Source organism: Coturnix japonica, chromosome 15, assembly GCF_054131305.1.
Source record: "Coturnix japonica strain WE chromosome 15, WE-NBRP24, whole genome shotgun sequence".
Lineage (NCBI taxonomy): Eukaryota > Metazoa > Chordata > Aves > Galliformes > Phasianidae > Coturnix > Coturnix japonica.
In genome coordinates this window covers 2502812-2527750 of record NC_140677.1, presented here as the reverse complement: position 1 = coordinate 2527750, position 24939 = coordinate 2502812, and the positions used below count along the sequence as shown (strand labels likewise).

The 24939-nt window shown below is 39.1% G+C and overlaps 1 protein-coding gene across 6 annotated transcripts in view; it reads left to right on the top strand.

Annotated features, from left to right (window-relative positions):
* The window catches only part of CNTN6 (contactin 6), a 127374-nt gene extending 105133 nt beyond the window's left edge, over positions 1-22241 (top strand). For 4 of the 6 annotated variants that reach the window (XM_015875353.3, XM_015875352.3, XM_085516147.1 and 1 more), the window contains 12 exons: positions 361-488; positions 5556-5731; positions 6063-6180; positions 6705-6863; positions 6956-7105; positions 10933-11003; positions 13408-13642; positions 14191-14306; positions 15256-15442; positions 18861-18973; positions 20217-20385; positions 21016-22241. In XM_015875353.3, coding sequence (XP_015730839.2) covers positions 361-488; positions 5556-5731; positions 6063-6180; positions 6705-6863; positions 6956-7105; positions 10933-11003; positions 13408-13642; positions 14191-14306; positions 15256-15442; positions 18861-18973; positions 20217-20385; positions 21016-21116 — 1723 coding nt within the window. In that variant the 3' untranslated portion in view covers positions 21117-22241. The remainder of the gene's footprint in view (positions 1-360; positions 489-5555; positions 5732-6062; positions 6181-6704; positions 6864-6955; positions 7106-10932; positions 11004-13407; positions 13643-14190; positions 14307-15255; positions 15443-18860; positions 18974-20216; positions 20386-21015) is intronic. The other 2 variants (XM_015875354.3, XM_085516145.1) reach the window with 2 other exon arrangements.
* The last annotated feature ends 2698 nt before the right edge of the window (positions 22242-24939 follow it).

Sequence of the window (24939 nt, the reverse complement as noted above, 5' to 3'; positions counted from 1 at the left end):
GTATAGCATCTCAGCATTGGGATCTTGGTAAATGCCCCCCATGGTCAAATACAGCACAATTAGGTAAAAAGTTGGGTCTTCCTTCTTTCTCTTGAGACTCCTAATTTTACTACAAGCGATCTGGATAAGTTAATGGTCAATTCCAGTATGTCAATATAACATTCTCAATATAGAAATCAATAATGAGCAGAGGTGAAAATTAGTTGCTGCATATTCAGCTTGCTGAGGAAGAGAAAGGAAACATAATGGAAGCATTTAAATATTAAAGGAAGGATTGCATTTTTATTGCAGTTCCTGTAACAGAAGCCTTTTTTTTCTTCTTCTTCTTTTATTGCTTGTTTGTTTTGTTTGTTTTCCCAGGGCCCTCTTACTGGAGGACGGCAGTCTCAGGCTCTACAACATCACCAAATCAGATGCTGGGGTGTACACTTGTATAGCAACAAATCAGTTTGGAGTTGCCAGAAATTCAGGGAACGTGATCGTGAAAGGTATATTTCATATGCTTAGCATATTCCTTTGTATTTTGTGAATAGTAGAGAGTATGTGAGTTGTTTTTTCTGGGATGCTCAAGACTATACCAGTCACTGTTGGTATCAAGAGGTTTTTCCTTGCAGTTTATAGCTGAAAATGAGCGACATCACCTGTAGCAAAGAAACCTCATGGCCACAGCAGACTGACGATCAATGTGTTTATCAGGAGGCCTCTCAAGATACCAACTGAAATGCGCAGTAACATTAATAGTGATATTTGCACTGCAGTACTATTTAGAAGTTGAAGGCATTGGGCAGCCTGAGTTTAGCACAGCACAAGACCAATATGGTGCCCCCATACAGGGTGCTTGCAGGGGTTTGTTCTGCTCATTTTTAATTGCTGTCACATCTGAGACTGCAGAAGAGACCATAAAATGGGTGTTAAATGAAATAAGGCATTAGGAATTAATTTGAATATTAGGTGCTTTTATTTCCTTCATTATGACACAGATATGTGTTGCATTTGTAGTATCCCTGCAGATCCTGAAGCTGCACCCACTCAGCTTCTGGGCGCTACTTTGACACCCTTACAAAGTCAGCATCTCTTTGAGCTTCTCAGTATGGGCAGTTATAAGAGGCTGCACTGGGGCTGCTGCTGTGACTTCACACCCTGGCTGTGCTCCCAGGGCAGTGCTGCTCCACACAGGTTACCTCCCTGCTGCAGTTTCCACCCTTCTTTGAAACACAGATAAATGCATTGTGCAAGACATTAAAGTCTATTACATCCAAGCAGCCTCAAGTTTTTGCCGCACTGATGGATGGTCCATCTCCATTAGTAAAAAGTGTTAGTACCAACTTATCTCTCAGGTGGGCCAGTCCAGAGCTGAAGGACATAAAAAGAGATATTGTTTGTGTAGCTGCTCCTGTGAGCAGCATGTATAATGACTGTGCTCTGTATCCTCTGATGTCTGATCTATGAGGGGAAGAAAAGAAGGAAAACTAAGGCAAATGGTGTCTTTTCTTTCTCTGTTTCCTGCGTGATCTTTTCCATACTGGTATTCTCTTGTGCAATTATTCATATTTGTTGATTTTAAATGAGAAAGAAAAGTTCAAGTGTGGAACTTGTGAGGCTGTAGTAAACATACTTCAGTTTTGCAAAAGAGCTAACATTAATAATGATTGCAGATACAAGGAGAGCACATTATTACGTGCAGTTTGTAACTGCTTTTTTCCTTAATATGTTCATTTTCGATGAATTCAAAATATTTACTCTAGCCTGCAGGAACGTCCTTCTTCCTAACCTACTGCAGTTGTCTAGAATTGTTTTCATACACAGAAAGGGCAATTAGCATTGATGCAGTGCAATGTGTAATCTGAGCTGATGTTACTGCACAGCTGGTGGTGAATACACTGAGAAATTTAGGGTTTAGGTGGCTCTGATTTCATTAAAGTTAGACACCATTTCAGCTACCCCATGTATTCATCTTAATGGAGCAATATGAAAAACTCCCATTAAAAAAAAAAAAAAAGAAAAAAATATTTTGTTTGGCATTTAGGAAGTTTATTAAAACGCTGAGTAACAACATGTTATAAAAATGATCTTGTTTGCAGGGAACATTTGTTTTTGTTTCCCCTCTGGAGAAGTTTTGGCTGTTCAATTATAGGCCTCGTTGCTTCAGCATTATTTTCAACTGAAATGTCAGAACTTGGAAAAGCATATCTAATGTGCAAATTAAGTTTATTGCTGCTCATTGAATTGTTTATTCTTTGTGTGAGAAATCTTTATTGTACCTCAAGCACTCGCACCATCTTATCTGTTTTCTCCTTTGGAATGGGTCTTGCCATTTAATACTCATCTGAAGTTGCTAAACAAGATAATGTAGAGCCATGAGCCTGTGATAAGTTTTTCAAAGTATTTGAGGTGCTTGTCTTAAAGACAGCTCCATAAAGGAAGCAGAAAATAACACAAGTGAGCAGCTCTGCATCAGTGATGCTACTGGTTATGAGCAGGCCAGAATGGAAGGTACAACAGGATGATAATCTCATAACAAATTAGTGTGGGTTTTTTGCAGGCACTCCTAAAGAACTCTTAAAAAGGAGGAATTCAGTAGGTTTTAACAGAGAAATAATCTCTGGGATTTTCAATTCATCTATTAATGTTTCATAACAGGACTGCATTTATCTGATTTCTTGGAACTCTTGGAGTTACAATCAGATGGCACGAGAAATAATGTTACTGATCTGATGAGGTAATCATAATAATTTTGGAACTTTCTGATAAAGAAAACAAATAAAGATTTCAAAAAGTTCCCACCAAGCAAACTGATGGCCCCTTCCTATATATTACAATCAGTTGGCTCTGGGGAAGTCTTAAACATTTTACTGTATGGAGCACCATTTTCTATTTGTATTCTGTGGATTTCAGAATATAACTGTTGAATCTGATTATAAATTCTATGCAATCCTGTTGCTATCATTCTTGCTTAGTTTTACTCCAACTTTTCCATAGAAATAAATTGATTTCATTTGTAGTATTTTACTTATTTATAGACTGCTGTAATTGTACACAGTGCATAGCAGAAGAGTCAAAATGCAGCAATCTTGGTGACCAGCCATCCAGTGCAGAGAAGCAGGAGTTACAAATTGAGGTAATGTTAGCTCTTCTGGCAGCAGAGGTGAGATGGGGCTGATGAAGGTCAGGTTTTTTAAAGAGCAGTTTGAAGGACAGGGAGTATTTGACATGGAAAATTCAGTAGTGGTGCAAAGCTTTATTAAAGCTTAATGGACCAAAGCAAACAATGTGAACTGCATCCCTGGAGTAGATGCAGTGGTTTGGAGCTTTGTTGTAGTAACAAAATTCAGGGGTAGCTCCAGGTTGCCACCAATGCAATGCAGATCAGGCATACTCATGTCAGCTTTAAGCAGGACAGTTCATACTAATCAGCAGAGAACTTGTCTGGGACCTTGGAGTCTCTTTCTGGGAACCTGAAGCCTGTAACAACCATTCAGTCTGATCTAGATATTGTTTCTTTACTTCCCTAATATTTGGCTTCAGCAGCTCAATGTAAAGATGCAAAGAGTTTATAGGCTTAAGGATGGAGACATTGTCACAGGATGGCCTTGGAGGAAGAGATGATGGGCTTGAGGGCCACCTCAGGCCAGATCATGCTTCTCCGTCTGCGGGTGGCAAAGGACAGTTCCAGCTATCACAAAACCATCTTTCCATTTTTTATCTTGTACCAAGGAATTCTTTCTTTCTTCTTTTAATGTACACAGCATTACTCTAATTCTTACCTCAAAGAGTCATTCATGGTAATCTGTTTCAGTTGTGAGAAAAAGAAGTGCTAGAGAAAAAAAGTCAAGAAAGTAAAAGTTTGCAGAGGTTTTTTGTAGTTCTTAGTTACTTTTCAACATTATTCTGTAAAAGTTAACTGTACTTCACAATGGAATTACTTCACTTGAGATTTATGGAGCCAAGCTCTTTGCCAATGTGTGCTGAAATCAGTGGAGTTGTGCCAACGGAGAGTATGGCCCTTGAATCATCTGGAATTTATTGCGACTGACACTCTGCTTCCAGGGAGAGGGAGAGATTGCTTTAACTTAATGATCAAGTATCTTCAAGACAGTCATCCGAGGCCTTCACATTTCTGCAGTCCTTGACTTCAGACAAACGGATGAATCTGCCATGATGGTGGTTTTGCATAAGTTATGAAGAGCAATCAGGGTACACAGGGGAATCTAATAAAGTGTTCTAAATCTGAGCTCTAGATGACGAGAACCTCTGACAGTCAGCTTCTCAGTGATTCTAGAATGAAAAAAAAAATCACCTAATTGGCCTATAGCAATAGAAATCAGACAAGCTCTTTGTTTTCCTTTGATAACATTATACGATATCACAGCAGACATGTCATTGAACCTGGAGATATTTGCTTCAAGAGGTTAGCAGAATATGCACCATCCTATCTCGTTGCTTCTTGACCACTGTTTTAACAGTCACTCCAACAGTGCAGCTCAGATGCTTGGAAGAAGCCCATCAAGCTTCAGTCCATGTTGCCTGCCTGCACCTACATATTATTTGGTTACTACAGTGGTGGTAACGATCTGAACAAAAACATACTTGAAAGTGAAGTGTTGGATGCTCTATCATGCACCCATCCCCTTGGAGCCATAGCCTTGGTAACCAAAATTCTGACTTTTTGAATGCATTTATAACAGATAGGGTTAAGCCAGCATGAACACTAAACTAATACGACTCCTGCAAGATTTCTTCTCCTCCTCTCATGTTATTTTCGGAATGCATTAATATTGTTGAATAGATTCTGCTCTCATTTTATTCATGTGCCTCTCAATTCTCACCATTTTATAACATTTTCATGCACAAAAGCTTTATTCAATGGAATTGCTACAACAAAGTGGTTGTTATCCCTAATCTATCTGCCAGTCATAACAACAAAAATGAAGCCATAGAAACCCTTTTCTTTCCCCTCCGGCAAACTACTAGTTCCCTTCATGAGATCTGCACTTTTATTTCTCAGTCTAAGGGGTTAATAAAAATTACATAGATAGTTTTTCTGTCTGTTGAGATAGCTTTCTTGAAGCTGTAGTGTAAGCAGCACTACAGTAAACTACTGCTAAGAATGTAAAGATCTCACTGTATACACAGTAAGTGGAGATAGATGGACACCACTTTTATTTTTGCTGCAGTATCCTATAAAGAGGGATTGTCAAACTTGAAGAACTGTGGGTATATTTCCAACAGTCTCAATAATTAATTCTGCACGTTTTAAGCTGAAATCATATCTATTGACTATGGGATTTACAAAGTAACATGTGACTAATTTAGCGTGTTGCCTCTGACATCTGCTCACTCTCAGAACACGCAGAGTGCTCGTATCGATACTGCAGAAGTAATAGGCTACACGTGGGTAAGAGTGTTCTGAAGTCATCACCGTATTAGAGATAATCTTCCTTATTATGAGACAGATGGGCCAGTTTTACATCATTTCACCAATGGTACAAAGCTCACTCAAGATCTACTATTTTTATAAGCACTTTAATAAAAAGGAAATTGTTTTGTCTCCACAGAAAGGACTGTAATTACTGTTTCACCTTCTGACATGGATGTAACAGTTGGAGAAAGCATAGTCCTTCCATGCCAGGTTTCTCACGACCCCTCCATTGCTGTGACATTCACGTGGTCTTTCAATGGCAACAAAATTGATTTTCGAAGAGGAATAAATCATTTTGAGAGAATTGGAGGAGTAAGTTTTTGAAACTCTAGTGCTTAATGAATTTATTTGCCACAGTCACTGGAACACACAAGCATTTTTCTTCCGTCACTGTTTATATGTGCGCCAAATCTCTGTTTCTTTAAAAGGACTGCAGCCATTTATTTTTCTTTCTTAAATATCATAAAGGCACTTGAGTTATTTGTGAAGCCATAATAAAAATGTCCTCATGAGAAAAACTGATGGTAGCTATGAATATTTTAATTTAAAAGCCAAATTTTTTATTAATATTGAGCAATTTATAAAAGTGTCCAGTGTGAGAAGCACATTGTGAGCGATTAGTTTACTTTCTTTGTATCTCCAGGAATCTTTTGGAGATCTGATGATAAGAAATATTCAACTTCATCATTCTGGGAAATATGTGTGCCTGGTGCAAACAACTTTAGACAGTCAATCTACAGCAGTAGATGTAATTGTAAGAGGTATGTTTATTAAATGTAGACACGTATCTTCTGGAGGAATTAGTATTTCTTAGCATCAGCTGTTGTTTAAAAAGTCCTGGGATGACAGTCTAAGTTTTCAGTAACTCAGTAGGAGATCCGAGCAGTTGTGTCTTGGCCTTTTTTGGGGGGTTATTGTTTCTTGCTGTGCAGCTGAGCAGAGCAGGGGATTGGGAAGTGCTCGTCTTTCAAAAGAATGGTGTCACCTGCTCCTTGCTGGGCATCTCTGGATCCTAGTAGAGGCTGGCAAAAATCAAGAGACCAGGCCTCTTTCCACTCTTTGGAGATATGAAAAATCACTTTCTATGATCAATTACGTGATAAGATTGAAATTTTAGCTAATCCTTCTACTGTCAACAGCAAAAGAAATTCTTTGATGGGAGCAAATCCTGTAGCCACTGGTAGAAATCAGACTTCTGTATAAGGCACTGCCTTGCACTCTTGCTTATCCTCAGTTATCATCTTCTCTTTTGAATACATTTATCTTAAAATATCTTTCACATTAGGTCCTCCAGGCCCACCAGAAGATGTTAGAGTTGAACAGATTTCTAGCACTACTGCTGTGTTATCTTGGAAATCTGGGAAAGATAACAATAGTCCAGTCCAAATCTACAGCATTCAGACAAGGACTCCTTTCGCAGTTGGATGGCAGGCAGTTTCAACAGGTGAGTAATTTGAGAGTTGCCTTGTATTTTGTGCATATAACATTAATTACTCCAAAAATATCTTTTTATTTACGTGTTTATTTTGCTTCTAGTTCCTGAAGTCCTCAATAGTAGGACTCACAGAGCAACAGTAGTTGACTTAAGCCCTTGGGTTGAATATGAGTTCCGTGTGGTTGCCAGCAATAGTGTTGGAACTGGGGAGCCAAGCAAGCCATCAGCTCTAATGAAAACCAAAGCAGCAGGTAAGTCCCTGGTTTCTCCTAGGTTTTTCAGCACAGGTACCTCACCAGTTCCCTGATGTCAGAGGTTTGTGGAAGCAAAGCCTCCCTACTTCAGAGTTTCTTAAATACCTCTTTGGCGTTTTACCAATTTGTGGCTCTTATGTCTCCTTGACATGCAATACTGATGCAAGTGATGCTTGGACATGTCTTAGGTACCACGTGCATTTGTCTCCAGCTAAAAGATCATCTGAGCCAGCAATAAAGGCTGGAGCTGGGCTGTGCTTTTATACATCCCCAAGTGCATCTAATGCCTGTGCCTGAACGCAAGCTTTCATTGAAGCAATTATGGAGCAACTTATGTTTTCCTCCTATTATAACTGTACTTGTATTCTGCAGAGACTTGAACAGAAAATGATAAAGCCAGCTCTCTGGCATACCGTAGCACGAGCACATAAAGCCTTTGCTGCTTAGGGTGTTTGATATCTGAACATCAGTGGGGACAGGATATTGGCTATAACTGGAGGAAATAAATTACAACATCCAAAGCCCAGTGAGGCTAATAGCTTCTACTGACTCTAAGACAGGATCTTTCCTATCAGTCTGTCTAACCTTTACACATTTATCTTCCGGGACTTGGAACCTCATGGGAAGAAAGCTCGTTCTTGGATGACCAACATTGTCAGTCCTTTAACCTTCTCTGTTTGGTACAATTTATTTGAAGCCCAAACCTTTGCTTTGTTTTATGTTTATCTCAGCCCCCTGCTTATCAGCTCTCTTGCACCCATAAAACCAACACCTGTAGGATGGAGAGCAGTGAAATGGAAGCAGTTTTACAATCCACTTTCTCCTCTCTTTTTCTCTCATTTGCCACATGCAAGCTGCATTTCGAGACTGAAGCCAAAATATAATATTGTAGATTATACAGTAGAAAATGAGAGAGCTGCTCCAAAAGTAATGCCTCCTATGTTATTATGTTGCTTCATTACATCAGAGGCAGATGTTGGTTGTATGGTAGGAGAGGTTGAACCTTCCCAAGAAAAAAAGGGATAGCTAGTATATATATTTTCTTTGTGTGAGATGTTGCTTTATCAAGTAGTGTTACTGTGTTCTTAGTAGCTGTTTCAGTTTCCATGAAAAGAAATAGAAGGCATTTCTTTCAGAGCAACTTAAGTACATATAGTCTTGGAAAAGCAGATCCATCTATTTCTCAGAATACCCACCACATTATTTGTCTACTAGCCATATTTTTCCCAAGGCAGAATTACAGAATACAAAATGTATTAAATCAGTTGATCTAAATTTAATAAGAAAGGGTTCTGTGTTTTTTTTCCCATTGTTGAAGTAAAAGATTCTTCTGAGTCCTGGTGCCAGAAAAAACTACTTGAACATTAGAACACCAGTTTTGATAGATTTTGTCTGTTTGCCAGGTGCAGAGGGAGAAATCAAATGAGGCTCATTAGCAGTCAGGACCACCTGGCTAGTATGGCAGTGCAGAGAGTTGCAGGCTGCTCACCAGCACAGGGCTAGAGGGCTCCCAGCTTGCAGCAGGGACCAATCCTGTGCTCAGGTGGAGAGGGGGTGTGTGCCCAAGTGGCACAAACCCTTCCTCCCTCAGAAGAATCCCAGGAATCTTTCACATGGGAGAAATAAGGGCAGTGTGGAAATGGAAGGCTAAAGAAAAGCTGCAGACAGGAAGAGGCTGAATTTTCTGTATTTCCCCACAGAGCATCAGAGATATATGCTTTCCAACACACGATTGATCATGGAGTCAAAATTAGTCTTGAGAGGGTCTTTCTCACTGATGCTGCCTTGGGGCTTTGTGAAGTGTGGTGTTCCAAACCACCTATGCAATCAGTAACAGCTCTCATCAGTTTTATTGGGAGGATTCACAAGGCTGGGGCTAGAAAGAGAAAGAAACAATAAAATTACTATTATTTATCATGGCAGTAGCATAAGGAGCGTTATTTCCTTACAGTTTAGTGCAAGCTGAAGCTCAGCACAGGGAACAGAAAGACTCACATTAGGTTTCCTTTGCTTTACCCCTTCACTGCTGTCCACTGCTCTGCCTCAGAGCATCACTGTGCAGTAGATGGAGTAAGGCTTGTCTTCAGTTTTTTATTAGAATAGGAAACTGCATGCAGTGTGGAGAGCAAAAGACCAGCTGTGTAGGGCGAATTTCAACTTTGCTGTTACCGTGGCTATTTTGCCAGCTAGAATCTAAGCATCAGTAGATTTGTGAGTGTAAATGAGCCACCGTTTGTTCCATTAAGGTGCAGCAGAGAATTAATTGAGGCTCTTTTGGTGCACTCAGTTTTTCATCTGTTTCTCACCTGTAGCCCAGTTGAGGCTCTGCTGAGCAGTGGTACCAGTTTTTTTCCCATGCCAATATAGTTAATTGCTGAACACATTTAACACATAAACTGTTTGAGTCTAAGATGGCCCATGCAGTGAAGTAGTAGTCTTGAATATCCATTTTGTTATTTTTTTTTTTTCTTTAATGTTCTTTTCAGTCTGAGGTTATTTACCTCTGATGTGCACCAAGATATGGATTGTGAGTGACAAAACAGAATGCCTACGCTAAACTACCACCAAAATTTAGTCCGTTTGTACCTTCGCTCACTTTTCTGGCTGCACAATAAAATTACCTTAGAATCTCAATGTTTCTTGAGAGAATTAAGTCAGGTAAAGATGTAGATGTGGGTGGCAGCCAGTTCACATTCCTTTCTGGGAATGTGAGGAGCTGTTGCCCATATTTCTCCTCCTACAGCCATGCTTAACTCCAGGAGGAAGACATGGGGAAGGGTGGGCAGTTATGGCAAAACTTGCCACAGCTTCTGGAAAAGTTTTGGCCTTATCTCAGCACCATTTTTAGGCAGTGGAAGCTGACTGAAGGTAAGAACAATCTTGAAACATCAGGAAATAGTAGCAAAGGTCTGGAGGTGGCAAAAAATGTAAATGCCCTCTTATGGGAGGTTTTTGCATCTGTAAGTGGTGCAGCTGTCCTTTTTTTTTTTTAATACTTCTCCAGCAGCAGAAAAACAGCATGACATCATCCTTGCAAGTAAATGTATTGCAAATTGTGCAATAGGAACAAAGCTGCTTGGTCTAAACCCCATCCATCACATCACAATTTACTGTCCAGAAAGCAGAAATGCTTATTGACTGATGAGGTGAGTATGTGTATTGAGATACAAAGCAAGAGGCAAGAAATACGTTCTTGGCCTCTCCACCAAGAGCCATTAGACAAATGAAGGTCCCTTCAGCCTGCAACAGCAACTTATTATTTGACCTCAGCTATGGACCTACGCAGCCACACAGTTGAAGCACCACTGGGGAAAGTCAGCCTCAAATCAATGCACATTGGGTCTCTTACAGGGCTGGCAGAAGGAGAACAGCAAATTACGAGTTCTGAATTTCCTAAGGAAAGCATGCAGCCAATTAAAAAAAAATTAATATATTGCTCCAACAACATGTTTACTGAACAAATGCATAATTAGTAAATCAGTAGTGTTGCAGCTACAGTCTGAATGGAACAGCATTTTGCCAATTAGTTGATGAGGCATAATAATGTCAGATACTTGATGCTACTAGCTTCTTTAATTAATTTTTTGAACCAGGGTACTCATGTATCAAATACATCTGTGGCTTCAGCCTTAGAAACCTGAAAATGTGCAAACGTGATTTCAGTTCACTTAAAGTGCACTGTAATAGAATGCAGCCCCTGTTGCATGTCTTGAATGGCAGAGTAGCTGCACGTGAGAGGAGCCAGGAGGAAAGCTTTATTCCTGCAGTAGAGGAGACCCCCAGCAGTGGTGGTTGTTGCAGCCCTGGTGTTTTTTGTCCTCCAGTTCCCACAGTGGCACCAATGAACGTCAGTGGAGGAGGAGGGAGCTGCTCAGAGCTGGTCATCACATGGGAGGTAATTGGTAACTCAATTAACCTAAGCTGTCTGATGAGCGATTCAGTGAGCGCAATCACAGCCCTGCTGAAATTCTGAGCCTTTCAGTTATTGGCTTGGGCTGAGCCTGAGATTCATCCTGCATCTGGAGAGGAAACGGTTTAAGATACACAGCAAGTTTTCTGTGTTATAGTGAACCATTTATAAAAATAAACAGCTTAGGAGGCATGTTATAAAGATGTTTAGAAGTCTGTATAACCCTCTTATCTCCATTGTACAGGAGGTGCTTAACACACTAATCTGCTCGGCCATTTTCTGCATTAACGTTTTTCATACTTTTGTTTACATGTTTTTCATTCTGGAACACTGTGCTGACAAGGCATATCCTATTATGTGTTAAAGGAGATGAACCCTTTAATTCTCCAGCGCTCCAGCAAGAGGAGAGAATATACAATTTCAGAACCCTCAGCACCATCCTACAAGTTGCAATGAGGGAGCGGAGTGCAGGTCATTGTGGAGAGCAGAAAGAGGGAAGTAGCCTTCCTTCTCCAGCCTGATGAAGGCAGGAAGCTTCCCACTCTGTGATAAAACTGGCCAACAACCAATGACCAACCTCTGTGTTTTTGTTGTGTGCCTCGAGCTGAACATGGTCTTCAGTTAATTCTCAATTGAGGACACAGCTTCAAAACTGCTGTGCTCCATAAGTCATGGAAAATCTTTATTCGTTTTAAAAAAAGCACTTTTCCTTGACTTCATTATTTTTCAAAAGAAGAACCAACCTTGTGTTCATAGTTTGAAGAAAAGGAGAAGAAATTAATTCTAAAAGCGGTATTATTCATCAGCTGAGCGATCTGCCCGTCTTGTCCTGTATGCTGATAACTCTGCCGCTTAACCAATGTGAGAGGAAGGGAAGTGACAGAAGGGAAAAAAATGAAACCCGAAATCCCCGCAAGATAAATAATAGTGCTGTGCTTTCCCCTTTCAGCTCTCCAAACAAACTGAAACTTTGCTTTTACTGAGCTGTTTTCCTCCATACGCATCTTCCTCAGTTGTGTTTCATCCTCTCCTCCACCAATCTATTCTTTGCGAGCAGAATGTGAAAATTGAAAAACAACCTGAGAGATCTCAATCAAATTATCCTGTTGGACTCCATGGTGTGTCCTGAAAAATAGTCAAAAGAAATACTAATTAATAAGCAAACACACTGAATATCACTCTCTGGCTTTCTGTTATGGACTCCTTAAACATTCTGATTAAATCTGAGGTCATGAAAGCCTTGAAAACAATCTAAAAGAAAGTGGCTTGAGCTCTTATCAATCCCCACTGCACCCTCAGCCCTCACGTTTAACTTTCTTGGGTCTGGATAGGAAGTAGAAGGGGGGCAGATTGATGAATTAACACCTGTAAAGAACTTAAGAGATAACAAAATTTGTCACGTGTGTCAGATCAGGGTTATAATCTGACAATATTACTATCACATTAGAAGTAATTTATGAAGAAATAAATAAACGCGGTGCTCTGAAATCGACTGATGTTCACCAGTTTTATCCTCCCACCTTCTCACCCCAGTAACACTTGTGGTGGAGGAGCCAGGACCCACCACAGGGGCAGCAGTTCTGCCCTTGGTACCATTTTCATGGCGGTTTTTCTGAGCACCTTTGCTTTGATGAAAGCATTTAAAATAAATGAAATTTTGCTGGCCAAACTTATTCCTCCATATACTGCTGTTCTTTTCTTGTTTTACGAATGTTCTCTTGCTTTGAAAAGCCAGCATAGAAGTACTTTATTTCCCAAGAAAATAGGAGCATTCATTCTGGATACAGTGTTGATGTAATTGCCTGTTCAGTATGAGTCATTAATACATATCTTGACATGAGATTTTATTAATAGAAACATTAATTTTGTCATGTTGGCTTGCAATAACATTTCTGTTCTAAACAAACTTAAATAAGAAAACATTCATGCACTCCTAACTCTCCCTTGTTCTAAGAAAAATATACGTGCTCTACACATGCACAAGCAATTACACAGCTGACATGAGCCTCTGTGTACATTTGCTCCTTTCCCATCTCTTTCCTTCTTTTAAAATCATTTAAAATTAGTGTTCCTATGCCCCTTGGGGGAAAAAAATTCAGCTATAAACTGTGCTGAGTGAATTGCTTTTAATTTTGAAAACTTCATGCCTGAAAGAGAATAACTTTAATGGAGCTGATCAGATCTTTTGTTTCTAAATTGATTGCCTCAATAGATTTATTATTTTGATTTTTATTTCAATATTACATTGACTGATGGAGCAAACATTATTATCTTCTCTAAGGCACAGTCAACTGAATCAATGCTCCTAAAATATTCTCAGAAAATGAAGATTCAATTAAAACAGTGTATACTTGCAAATGCTTATTGACTGACTGCCCTGTCACTGCAGCCAGTGCCAGAAGAACTACAAAATGGAGAAGGTTTTGGCTATATCGTTATGTTTCGCCCTCTTGGCTCAACAACATGGACAAAAGCAGCTGTGGCTCCCGTAGAAGCAAGTAAATATGTTTATAGGAATGAAAGCATTGCACCTCTGTCTCCTTTTGAAGTGAAAGTTGGTGTCTACAACAATGAAGGAGAAGGGACCCTGAGCTCCAAATCCATTGTCTACTCTGGAGAAGATGGTAAAGTGTGTTGCTCTTATTAGTATCGGTTGTGTAGAGCACATAGGTCCCAGGTACGACTGTGCAGATCTCTGTAGGGATGGTAAGAAATGTGTTCAAAGCTGCTCATTGCAGATTCTCAAGAGAAATGGGACAGAGGACGGGAATTCGAAGGGAACAAAGGCAAGGAAAAGATTGTCAGTTACTTTAAGTAGATGGTATGTTTCAATGCACTTGTCTCAGGAGCTCCCACTGAGCAGTATAAGAAAAAGCAGGAGACGTTCAAAACATTTTATCTATCAGAGAGCCCAGACCACTCAGTACAGATCATTTCCTCTAAAAATCTGTCCCAGATTACAGGTTATGACCAATTCTGAAAAATCACAGTTTTGCTACTGTTCCACAATAAATGGGCAGCAAAACTGAAGATTCACATCAGGTTTCCCAATCCTCTTCCTGCTGCATCCACCAAAAATGTTGACTTTTTCTCTAATCTCTCTAACTATCTGATGCAGCAACCTTTTCATACTACAGACATTCCACTTATTGCCTTTCCTCTCATGATCCAGAGCCACAGATAGCACCAGCAGGGACTTCAGCACTGAGCATCTCTGCGGCAGAGGTGGAGGTCTCCTGGCAGCCCGTTGCATGGAACAGACACACAGGCAGGGTGCTGGGCTATGAGGTGAGGTAGCAGCTGATGCTGTTGTTGCTGGGGTGGTAAGGGAGATGGGGCTGAGATTGGGCACCTTGCAGACATCCCTTCCCCAGCCACACTGGTATTCTGGTTCTTCTTCCCTTGCTGCCAAGTCAGCAGATAATGCAGCTCTTCACCTGACTCTCATTAACAGCATTTCACCTGAGATAATCACAAGCATTTACAGACCAGGACTGCAGTTCCTACCCAGCCTTTTTGTAATGTAAATTAAAACCTCAAGATTAATCATTTGTGATGGCCACTATAGAAGGACTTGTGCTTGTTCTTGATTCCACAAAACAAGGTTGATCCTCCCTCCTCTTACACAGCTTTAGCACTGCCTGAGCATGATGGGGGCAGCTGATATATAGCAGGCACGCACATGACCTCCACCATTCCTTACAGAAGGAACTGCTTGTTATTACCAACCAGAGCTTCTCCTACAGCATTTGAAAGGCTTTGAGCTTCTCTCTCCTGTTCATAGCAAGCAGCCATATTCAAACCTTCTAAATCAAATGTTCATTAAAAAACAAAGAAGGTCTAAATGTCTGTCACAGAATGAAAATTAGACAGGATACATAACAGTTGAAATTCTCTTGGATGATGCATAGAAATGTTTCTTTGTATCTTTTAAAGATTTTTTTTTTCTTTTGAATCTGTTCAAACCTTAAAGCCAAAAAGCTTTTAAAATATCTCATTTTATCAAAGTTTTCCTTTTGGATTTCTATAAGGATTTCATTTGCTTTCTTAATGTGTATTCTGTTTCTGAAGTTTTATTTCTTCTCTATAAATATTCACGCTTGGTTTTATTTCCTGCTGGTTTTGTATATGAAAAATCCAGTATTCCTTGAAATCTTCACTGGCAGTGTGCCTACTTGCCAGCCAGATCTGTAACTGATGCAAAACAATGAATTGCCTTTTTGTTTTGGCTTTTCAGGTTTTATATTGGACCGATGATCCCAAGGAAAGCACAGCTGGTAAAGTCAGAGTCAATGGGAACGTAACAGCCAAAAATATCACAGGCCTAAAAGCTAACACAGTGTATTTTGCAACAGTTCGGGCTTACAACACAGCAGGGACAGGGCCCTCCAGCTCCCCAGTAAATGTCACCACTAAAAAGTCACGTGAGTATTCAATTTTGTACAACAAATGTTGCAGACTCCCAGGTGGGACAGTGACATTTCAGCTTATCATGACCCAGCTCTGCTAAATGTTGCAGTACCAAAGAAAATGGGATCCCAAATTTCTTCATAAAATTAAGCAGTGAAGTCTGTGTCTGAGAAACTTTGTCTCTTCTTTGTTTCTTAATTTTGTGGTCAGCATTGAGTTTACTCAAATTCTGGTATGCAAGATGTTGATGTTGTATTTAGATCTGCGTCCAGTTCTGTCTCAGCAGAAGCTACAATTGCTCAGGTCATTCTCTACACTGCCAAAACCAGGTAACATGGGTGTTTATGTTCCTACAGTGTAGCAACAATTAAAAAGGATCTTTTTTAAATGGAACAGTGTGCCACTTGCTTTCAGGAAATTTCAAAAGAGAGTCAAAGTCAATTAAAGAAAGATATTCCACAGGTCAAGCTGTAGATTTGGGATTATGGCTTTTATTTATTTTATTTTTATTTTTTAATAGGAAACTGTTACATTTTCTAGGTGTTTCTGGGGACCTCAAAATTGTGCCATAGAGGAACATATGTGACACATTCACTTATATACTATTTAATCAGTAACTGTTCAAACTCCCTGCAATTTTAGAAGCAAAAACATGCACTTTTCTACTTGTGAGAATAAGAGCTACATGAAATGTAGGCTTTCATGGGGCCATCCTCTGAGATAATACAGGAGTGCTGTTTTACATGATAGAACCTGTAAAGGAAATGCTCAGCAACAGCAATATAGGCATAAAACAGGAACTCTTGCTAATCTGCTATATACCCACATGCCCCATTATTTTTAGACTATCAGTGGACTACGTTTTCCCAATTTATCAACACTTTGCACAAAAAAGGAATCTTCTGACTCTCCTCGTTTGTCCTCTTATCCATGCATCACTCCAGGTTATTGCTTTAAAGCGCTAGACAGGAGCTAAATACTTTAATGATTAAATTTAATGTTGGTAGCATAAGCCAAAATAAAGCCAGAGAAAATCTTTGGAAAACCTTGAGGAAGACTTTTCTCACAGGCACTGTAAAATGGACTCATCTCTGGAAATGATTCACTATATTTGTATGTATATTTGTATGGAAGAAAAGATAAAGACACGTCAGTCAAGAGGCAAAACAAAAAGGGAACAGATTTGTTTTTGATTTACATTGATTTCGTCTTCTGTCAAACTCAGGATGGTGCTAATGGTTCATTTAAAAATTAAAGTCAAAACAACCTATTTAATACTTGAAAACATATATTAAAATTTTAAGCTCTCATTTCTGAAAAATGCAGGCATTTTCAATAGGAGAAGAGATGGCACATCAAGAGCATATAAATGATACACATCTACAGCAGGAGCTTTGGCTTCAAGCGAATAGCTCTGTCTTCACGCTCATTGCCAAAGATTCCTAGTGTTCTGTATATGGCATTATTGTACAGACTAAGCCAAACTTAAAACTCCAATAAGCCTTCAGCCAAATAAGTGCAATTCTGATTGAAACATACTTATCTAAAATCAGTTTAATGTCTAGGTCGACATCGTGGTGTAAGTTTACTGCTTAGGAAAGTAAAAATAATGCATACTGCTCCACAAGGAGGCGTTACAAGGCTCAGCTATTCCACTTATTTCATATTATATATTATATTCATAATTATATATTATATATAATATATTCATATTATATATATTCATATGTCATCATGGTTTTAAGGGATTTCACTGCTTTTTAATCACTAATGCATATTTCAGCAGATGTACATATTAGAAATACTTTGCAAGCATAAACTTCAACTCAAAAAACCTATGAAGATTTCCTAAAACACGAGTAACTTCATTAACTTGATTTACTTAAGAATATCAAATGTTCTTGATAAAGTTGATAAGTTAGTTGTGGAAAGGCTTGGGCATCTTAAATCTAAGGAGCTGTTCATAGTGTTCTTGTTTATGGGTATCACTATGAGTCTGGGAAAGGGCAGTCCATTACTGCCTATTCTGGTCTCTGACTGTAGATGAGAACCAGATAATTCAGCTTAGAAAGTTACCCAGAGGTGGGTTTTTCAACCAAAAGTTGGGGCATTTAAATGGTTTTAAGTACTGTATTAAAAGATTTTGGATAAGATGATATTCCCCCATATTTGAGGGCATCAAGCAGTTTTCAAAGTACCGAGTCAATTAAAAATTTGACATCCTTTATATCTTGTGAATGTTTCATGTCCAAATTCCTTCATCTAAAACATTTGGTAAAAGCAACAAAGAATTTTCAAACAAAATTTAAGTAACTTTGTGGTTTGAAGCATGTGAATGTATGTAAATGCATTCAAAAAGAAAAATAATCTTTATCCAGTATGGACTTAGGGTTCGTGGTAAGATATCTGCTTAGATTCACCTGAGTAGCCCAGTAACACCTCCTTTTCCAGACACTGGGGTGTATTAAACTTCTCCACGGTCAAGAAGCAGATAAATGCATAACAACAGATGCCATTGATTCATTCTCTGTGTGGGAAATAAACAGATGATGGAGTATTACCAAGTCTGCGGTACCTTCTGAGCTACGTATGCTAACCCATCAGTATGTAAGAACTGTAAGGAGTGAAGAAGAATCCCAGAAGTTTAACATTTTAAAGTCAGGCCTGGGACCCTTACAACCCAGCAGCCCTTTCTCAATATCTCCCTCTCTTTTCTCAATTATTTTTAAATTCTTACTTCTTCTGACACCCCTGGCACTCTCCTCCCAGGCAAGATTTGGGGAATGCACCATGGAGATGGAGATGATGTAAATCTGAGACAGTCAGTTCAAAGGCGCAGTTTCAACTTCACATGTTCACACAGGATTCGATTTCTGTCACTCGTAGGCAAATTTTCAAAGTCCTGGCACTTAGGCATAAAAAAACCTTTGAAAATCTACCCTCAGCCTATTATACTGAGAATTTATAAAATCCAGCAACATTTCATGATGGATCACATGGAGACTTTAATGTGTAACTCTTTGTAGCCTATTCTCATGGCCGATGAAAATCGAGCCTTTTGTATTCTGCTCCTGGTTTCAACTTTTTTTTCTGAAATCCATACAGCAAAACATTCTCCAGTCCATTAAAAGATAGATGGGAACAACATCATACTTAAATAAAATCTATCAAATGTAACTTGAACTGTCAGGCACTGTCAGGCTTTGCCTAATTTCCAGAATGAACTCTCACAGTAAGTGGTTCTGTGCTATGAATAGATCTTTATTCTGACTAATAAGAGAGCAATGATGGACTGGAAAATATATTTCTCTCTTTTAGCCTTGAATCACCCATGCATTTGCTACTTCCATGTCAGAGTCTCATTCAATTACACTATGCAAATTAATACAAAGTTGTATCTTGTGATCATCATCATCTTTGTTTCTTTTTAAGCTCCCAGTCAACCTCCAGTAAATATTGCATGGAAACTGACAAATTCCAAAATCTGCTTGAATTGGGAACATGTGAAAACAATGGAGAATGAATCAGAGGTGCTAGGCTACAAGGTAAGTCATTGCATTATTACAAGGTAAGTCATTGCGTTATCTCGTTAATCATACACGTTGTTTATAACAGAGGTGAAAAAAGTGAGTTGTTGGACTGTGACTATTCATTACCCATGAAAAGGTGAATTTTCTGCAGTCACTGGGATGGTTGGCTGATATTTATAGAAAGTGTGGAAGAATACCTCATTTGGAGTTGGATGTCCCCATTGCTGGACTCCTCTTGTTCCTTTTCCCTTGTAATCTTATTTCTGTAAGGTTCTTGCATTGAAATGAGCTTTGCACACCTGTAAGAAATAGAGAACAGACTCCTAAGAGTTAAAGTGACCCAGAACATATTTAAAAGTCCTCCCTCTCTGACAATTCATAAACATAGCTTTGAAAATAGAATGGTAGATACTCACATAAAGATCACTGTGGGCGAAACAAAAGTTGGTTCCATAAATCTGCTTTTTAAGGACAGGAATATTTAGTTTAAAGTTTGTTTGCAGTGTCTCTGACCCTCAAAGACTTTCTGAAAGACCTGAAAAGTGGTCAGAATGGCTGGGGAGAGCACTTAGATGGGGAAAGATTGTCAGGATCAAGATCCTGGTGTTGCTCAGCATTTAAGTGACGATCAAGAGTTATTTATTCCCAGGGAGGAAAAAGACAGAAAAAATATCCTACCATGTAATCTTTCTCAAGATCACCTCCTCTTAGAGCCTAGTTAGTGTGCTTGAATGGCCTCACAAAGTGACATTAAAATCAGACTTTTAAGCTCTTCTCTCTTGTATCCAACATACCTGCTTCTTCCTTATAACTGACTGTTACATTTTGTTGTGGAGAGAGTGCTATAAGTACTCAACACAGTATTTTCCTTACAATCTCCATTAACTCTATTTCTCTTTCTGCTTTGCTCTTCAAGTGCTCTTTTAATCATAACTATGTAAAGTTTGTCAAGAGTGATAATTACGAAGAAAGGCTTCTATAAGGCCCAATCTGATCACAGTCTGTAGGATCTCTATCTCCCCCAGGGCACGTGGGCTCAGGGCTGCTCCGCACCTCGTCCCAGAGATAAATGAGTGAAGAGACCTATGTGCAGGCAGGCACTGGGTCTATCACAACTAATTGCAGAAATGTGCTTCCTAAGTGGAAACCCAGATACTACTATTCAAACTTCTGTCCTTTCATTTCTCAGCCATGTAAAGAACAATGTAAAATCTGAAGCAACTGAGTAACCTCTGTTCTCTAACCCTTTTTTGTTTAGATTTTATACAGACAAAACAGACAGAGTAAAGCTCACATATTGGAGACAAACAACACTTCAGCTGAACTTCTGGTGCCATTTGAAGAAGATTATCTCATTGAAATAAGAACCGTCAGTGATGGTGGGGATGGCAGCAGCAGCAAGGAAATTAGGATCCCAAAAATATCAAGTACGTAAGATTGTATTTCCTTTCTCTGAATATCAGCGTGTAATAAGAAATCTGTATGCCTCTGAATAGTACAAAGGATTAACAGAATTTTTGCTACCACTGTTGACCTCCTTCTCCCTTTGTTCTACTGGGTGAGTGTAGATTAGTCTCCAGTTTTCTCATGTTCGTTAGTGGAGAAACTATTTCACAATACCCAGATGTGACCTTATCTGTAATGCTTTTCAGAGACATAAACTTTCTTACTGAACTCAACTCTGCAGCTTCTGTATATGCTGCAGATTTTAATCCGGTCTGGAACTGCTGCATACACTAAGGTAGAGCTCCTCAGCTGCACTCCACAACTAGTGCAGGTGTGTCCAGGCTCTGCTCTTATTACTCATCCAGAATGGAACCCTGGCTTGTAACTAACCAACCCAAACCCTCCTGCAAGCTGATATCTATATGGGGCATGGGAAGGCTGTTCAAAACTCTCTAGAATTGCTGCTACAACTTAAAAGTGAATAGAAAGAAATAGTCTTTTGGATATTTTATTTTGCATATATTTTGTAAAAGAGCATTGTTAGACAAGACTGCATAGGAAAAATGGATTGGGACAGAAATTTCCTTATTTTTATGCTTATGTTTTTACAGGTTTAAGCTCTAGAGGAATAAAACTGTCCCCAAGAAAACTGTATACATCGACATCTGGGATCCTACTCTTGAGTTTTGTTCTTATGTACTCTTTTCCTTGATGACTGAAGCAATGGACTCTTAACACTGAACTACCTGTAGATTCTGTCTTAATACTTTATCACAACCAAAATTTCCAAGAAGGAAAAATAGTGGGGGTGGGGAAGGGAGACAGAGATTGTACACATAAAAGAAAATGTAAATATTAATAATGTATTGATTAAAAAGATAAGCTTTGAAATACATAGCTAAAGGTATATGCATTAATTAAATAGAGTGGTACCAAATATAACTTGAGACTGTGAAAAGAGTGATCTCCAGTTTTGTACTAATTCTTATTGAAACTCCAATTTAATGGTATGGCAAACATGGAAGATTTGTGCCAGGAGGTAACTGAGAAGAGACCTGAAATTACTTGTGTTGTGGATATTAATTATCTCACATTCACATTCACATTCACCGCAACCTCTAAACAAAACAAAACCCACCAAAAACATTTCAAATAAATAACAGTTAGTTATTTACTTTTTGTATTACAGGAACCACTACAGAATGCATAGTACGAAATATATTCATAGGGGAGCTGTTAGTTCAGGGTTTCAACTGGTGATTGAACACCTGGTGATGGGGTGTGCCTGGCCCAGACAGCACAGGCAAATTGTTTGCACCTGTGCTCACTCCCCACTTAACCAGAAGGAGGATGGGGGGAGGGTAGAGGCTCCTTGGGCTCAGATAGGGGCCAACTCTTGGAAGGAGAGCATCTCTTGGACCTGGGCTGTTTCTTGAGGAGATGTGCTGCATAGACAGGGATCCCCTTCACTATCTGGGTGAGTTTAGTTCTTTTTTCTGTATGTGGTATATGGGCCAACCCCAAGCCCTTGAGTTTAAGAGAGTTTCAGTAACACCAGCAAGCCTTGAATCAGGTTTGGACAAGGCAGAACCTTTTGTAATTTGAGATATGAACTTTAAAAGGTTGTTTTATGCAAAGGCTGTTCTGATCAACAACTTTTTTAAGGAGAGATTAAAATATATCTGTCTTCTAGCATGTTTAGTTATCCTTCAGCTGGTATTATTGTTCTTCACTGTAGGTTGAAAGTGTAGATTCATCTCTGGGATGGGTGTGAAGGTAAATGAGAAGAACATTGATTTTCCTCATCTTGAAATATAAATAAAAGCATCTAATTAAACCCTTCAATCTATTGAGTTATTAGCATGTCAAATTAAACACCAGAGTGAGCTTGACTTTCAAGTGAATAGATAGAGCTCAAAACATGAAGTCACACTGCTGTCAGCTTTAACAACATCCTATAAAAGGTATTTGTTTTCTCACATCACTACTAGGGGACCTTTTCATCCTTCCCACTATATTTTGAAGTCTATTTTCTTTTCGTAACTGACAAATGTGTTATCTCATCTTTGTAACCATTTGCAACAACAAATTAATCAAGTTCCCTCCCTACCCCAATACTTCTGAAAAAAGAAGGGCTCAAAGGGAGATGACACTTTGTATGCACACAAATGAGCTGAAGAATATGCTTTAACCTGTGCGTGATAATCTGCCAAAAAGCATGATAAAACATATTTCACATCCACAGAAATGGGAAGCTAAGCTGGAAGCAAGAGTCTTAATCCTAGGATAGCTTAAGTTGGAAGGGATCTTAAATATTACCCAGTTTCGATCTCTTGCTGTGGGGTGGATACTTGCCCCCCAGATGAGGCTGCTTAGGGGTTCATCCATGGCCCTTGGGTTCCTCCAGAGATGGGATGCCCGCAGCTCTGAGTGAAGAAATGCTTCCTAACATCTAATCTAAATCTCCACTCTTTTTGTTTAAAGCTATTCCCCCAGAGCCTATTGCTATCAGACTGTGTAATGCGTTGCTCTGCTCCTGATTATAAGCTCCCCTCAAGTACAGAAAGGTCTCTGTGAGGTCTTCCCAGAGCCTTCTTTTCTCCAAGCTAAACAAGTTCATCTCCCTCAGCCTTTCTTCATAGATATTGCCCTTAAAATATGAAGTCGTATGGGAAGTTACCAAAATTTTGATGCCTGGGTTTACTGACGTGCTGAGAGAACTCCACGTGCTCTGACACAAAACCATAAATAATAAACACATAGCAAGAACATGCATTATGAAACAATGTTCAGTTTTGATTTATGTACTCCAGAGGATGAAAAGGACATTAAATCCCCAGGACAAGGTATTTCGCTAGGAATTGCGCTCTGTTAAATATTTGCTTTTTCTGTGATGCTATCAAAGCCAGAAGAGAGCATATTTCACATTCTTGTGGCTATAGAATTGAGTGTAGGAATGTGGGCTTTTCTTTATTGTGGATAAACAAATTTTACTTGCATCTGGTGGCAGTCGGTAATCCTCATATTGAATTCAACATTGTTTTTTCAAAAGGATGACCACTGCAGTGGAGCTCTGACAGAGCTTTTTGCATCATTACATCCCAGCAGGTCTCCAGCTGCAGCTTGTTGCTACCATTGCAGCCTGCATGCAGATTTTCTGTCATCCAATAAGCAAGGGGTATTTTATTTTATTTTTTTCAGTGAAAAGTAACTTAAACTCTTTTATTTTATAACATGAATGTGATCCTTTCACTAAGTTGAAACAAAACAATTCTTTTCATTCAAGGAAAGAAATACGTTCTGCAGAGCAGTTGTGTGGAACTGTATAGGAGGCCTGATAGGCAATTAATTACAGGGAGGTTCTAAAAATATAATTCTGCTTTTAGAAGCCTGTCCTTTGAGGCTTCTACATAGATACTAATTGCAGGAATTACTAGGAAGAGGTTTAACACAGCTTTCAGTAGAAAAGAGCAGTGCAGAATGAAGTAGCTGTGGTATTTAGAAGTCTTGTTAATACCCTAAGAACAAATATTTTTCTTTGTGGTGAAACTAAACAAGAAAATGTTTTCTTAAGGTTTGTTTTCATTTCTGCATGCATTACTGATTTTCCTTGCAAGGTGTTTTTCTCTCTGTAGGAGCTAATTTTCCAATTCCCTGTGTTTGACCTCATAATTTCTATATTTGTCTTATTCTGTTATTTCTGTGGGAGAATCCCCTTTTAAATTAAAGGAGAACCCTAGGAAATTGAAGGTTGCTGACCTGAATAACGCTTTTCTTTGGCTGAGCTTCCTTAGAGCTGGCACATGAGTGCATTACCAAGTCACTATTCTGCCTAGTGAGTTCCAGTTGAGGGATAAGTATGTGTATTTATACAGGAAGGACCCTTGCAACATCAAGGCAATAACCAGTGGTCGTTACAGCTTATGTTTCCTACCTCTTCCATGTGCTACCATGTGGACAGTGTCTATCATAGATCTCTGCTCCACAGTTGTGGCGAAGTGGTGTCCCCTCTGCCTGCGGACATCAGGTTTTAGGCATCATAACCACTAAAACCAAGCAAGACATGCAACTGTAGCAAGTAATCTTTTCATTCTTTCCCTTAGAAGATGTTTACTTCAGCAAACAGAACTTAAATTGATCTAATTCACTATTTTGTTCTGCTGCTGTGCTTCCTAAAGTAGATTTACAACAAGAGAAGAATGCGTTAAAACACTGCTTCTAAGCAGTCTTAAAGAGAATACTATTAAATAATAATGTGGTCCCCTTCTATCTCTAAAATAAATGAAGTTTGTTAAATTGTGGAGGCCCGTGTTCTCCTCTTCCCTATCATTTTTCTTGTTGTTTGTTTCACTAAAATAGATGTCCAAATGAAACTGGACTGGTCAATCTATAAGAACAGTGTTGAAAAGGCCAGGTAGCCAACTTGAATGATTTCATCTTGTATCTTTGTACAATGTTAAGACATCTGGTGCTGAAATAGAAAGAGTTTTGTTACTCACAGTTGTAGAAGACATTTCAAAATAGGAATTTTAACT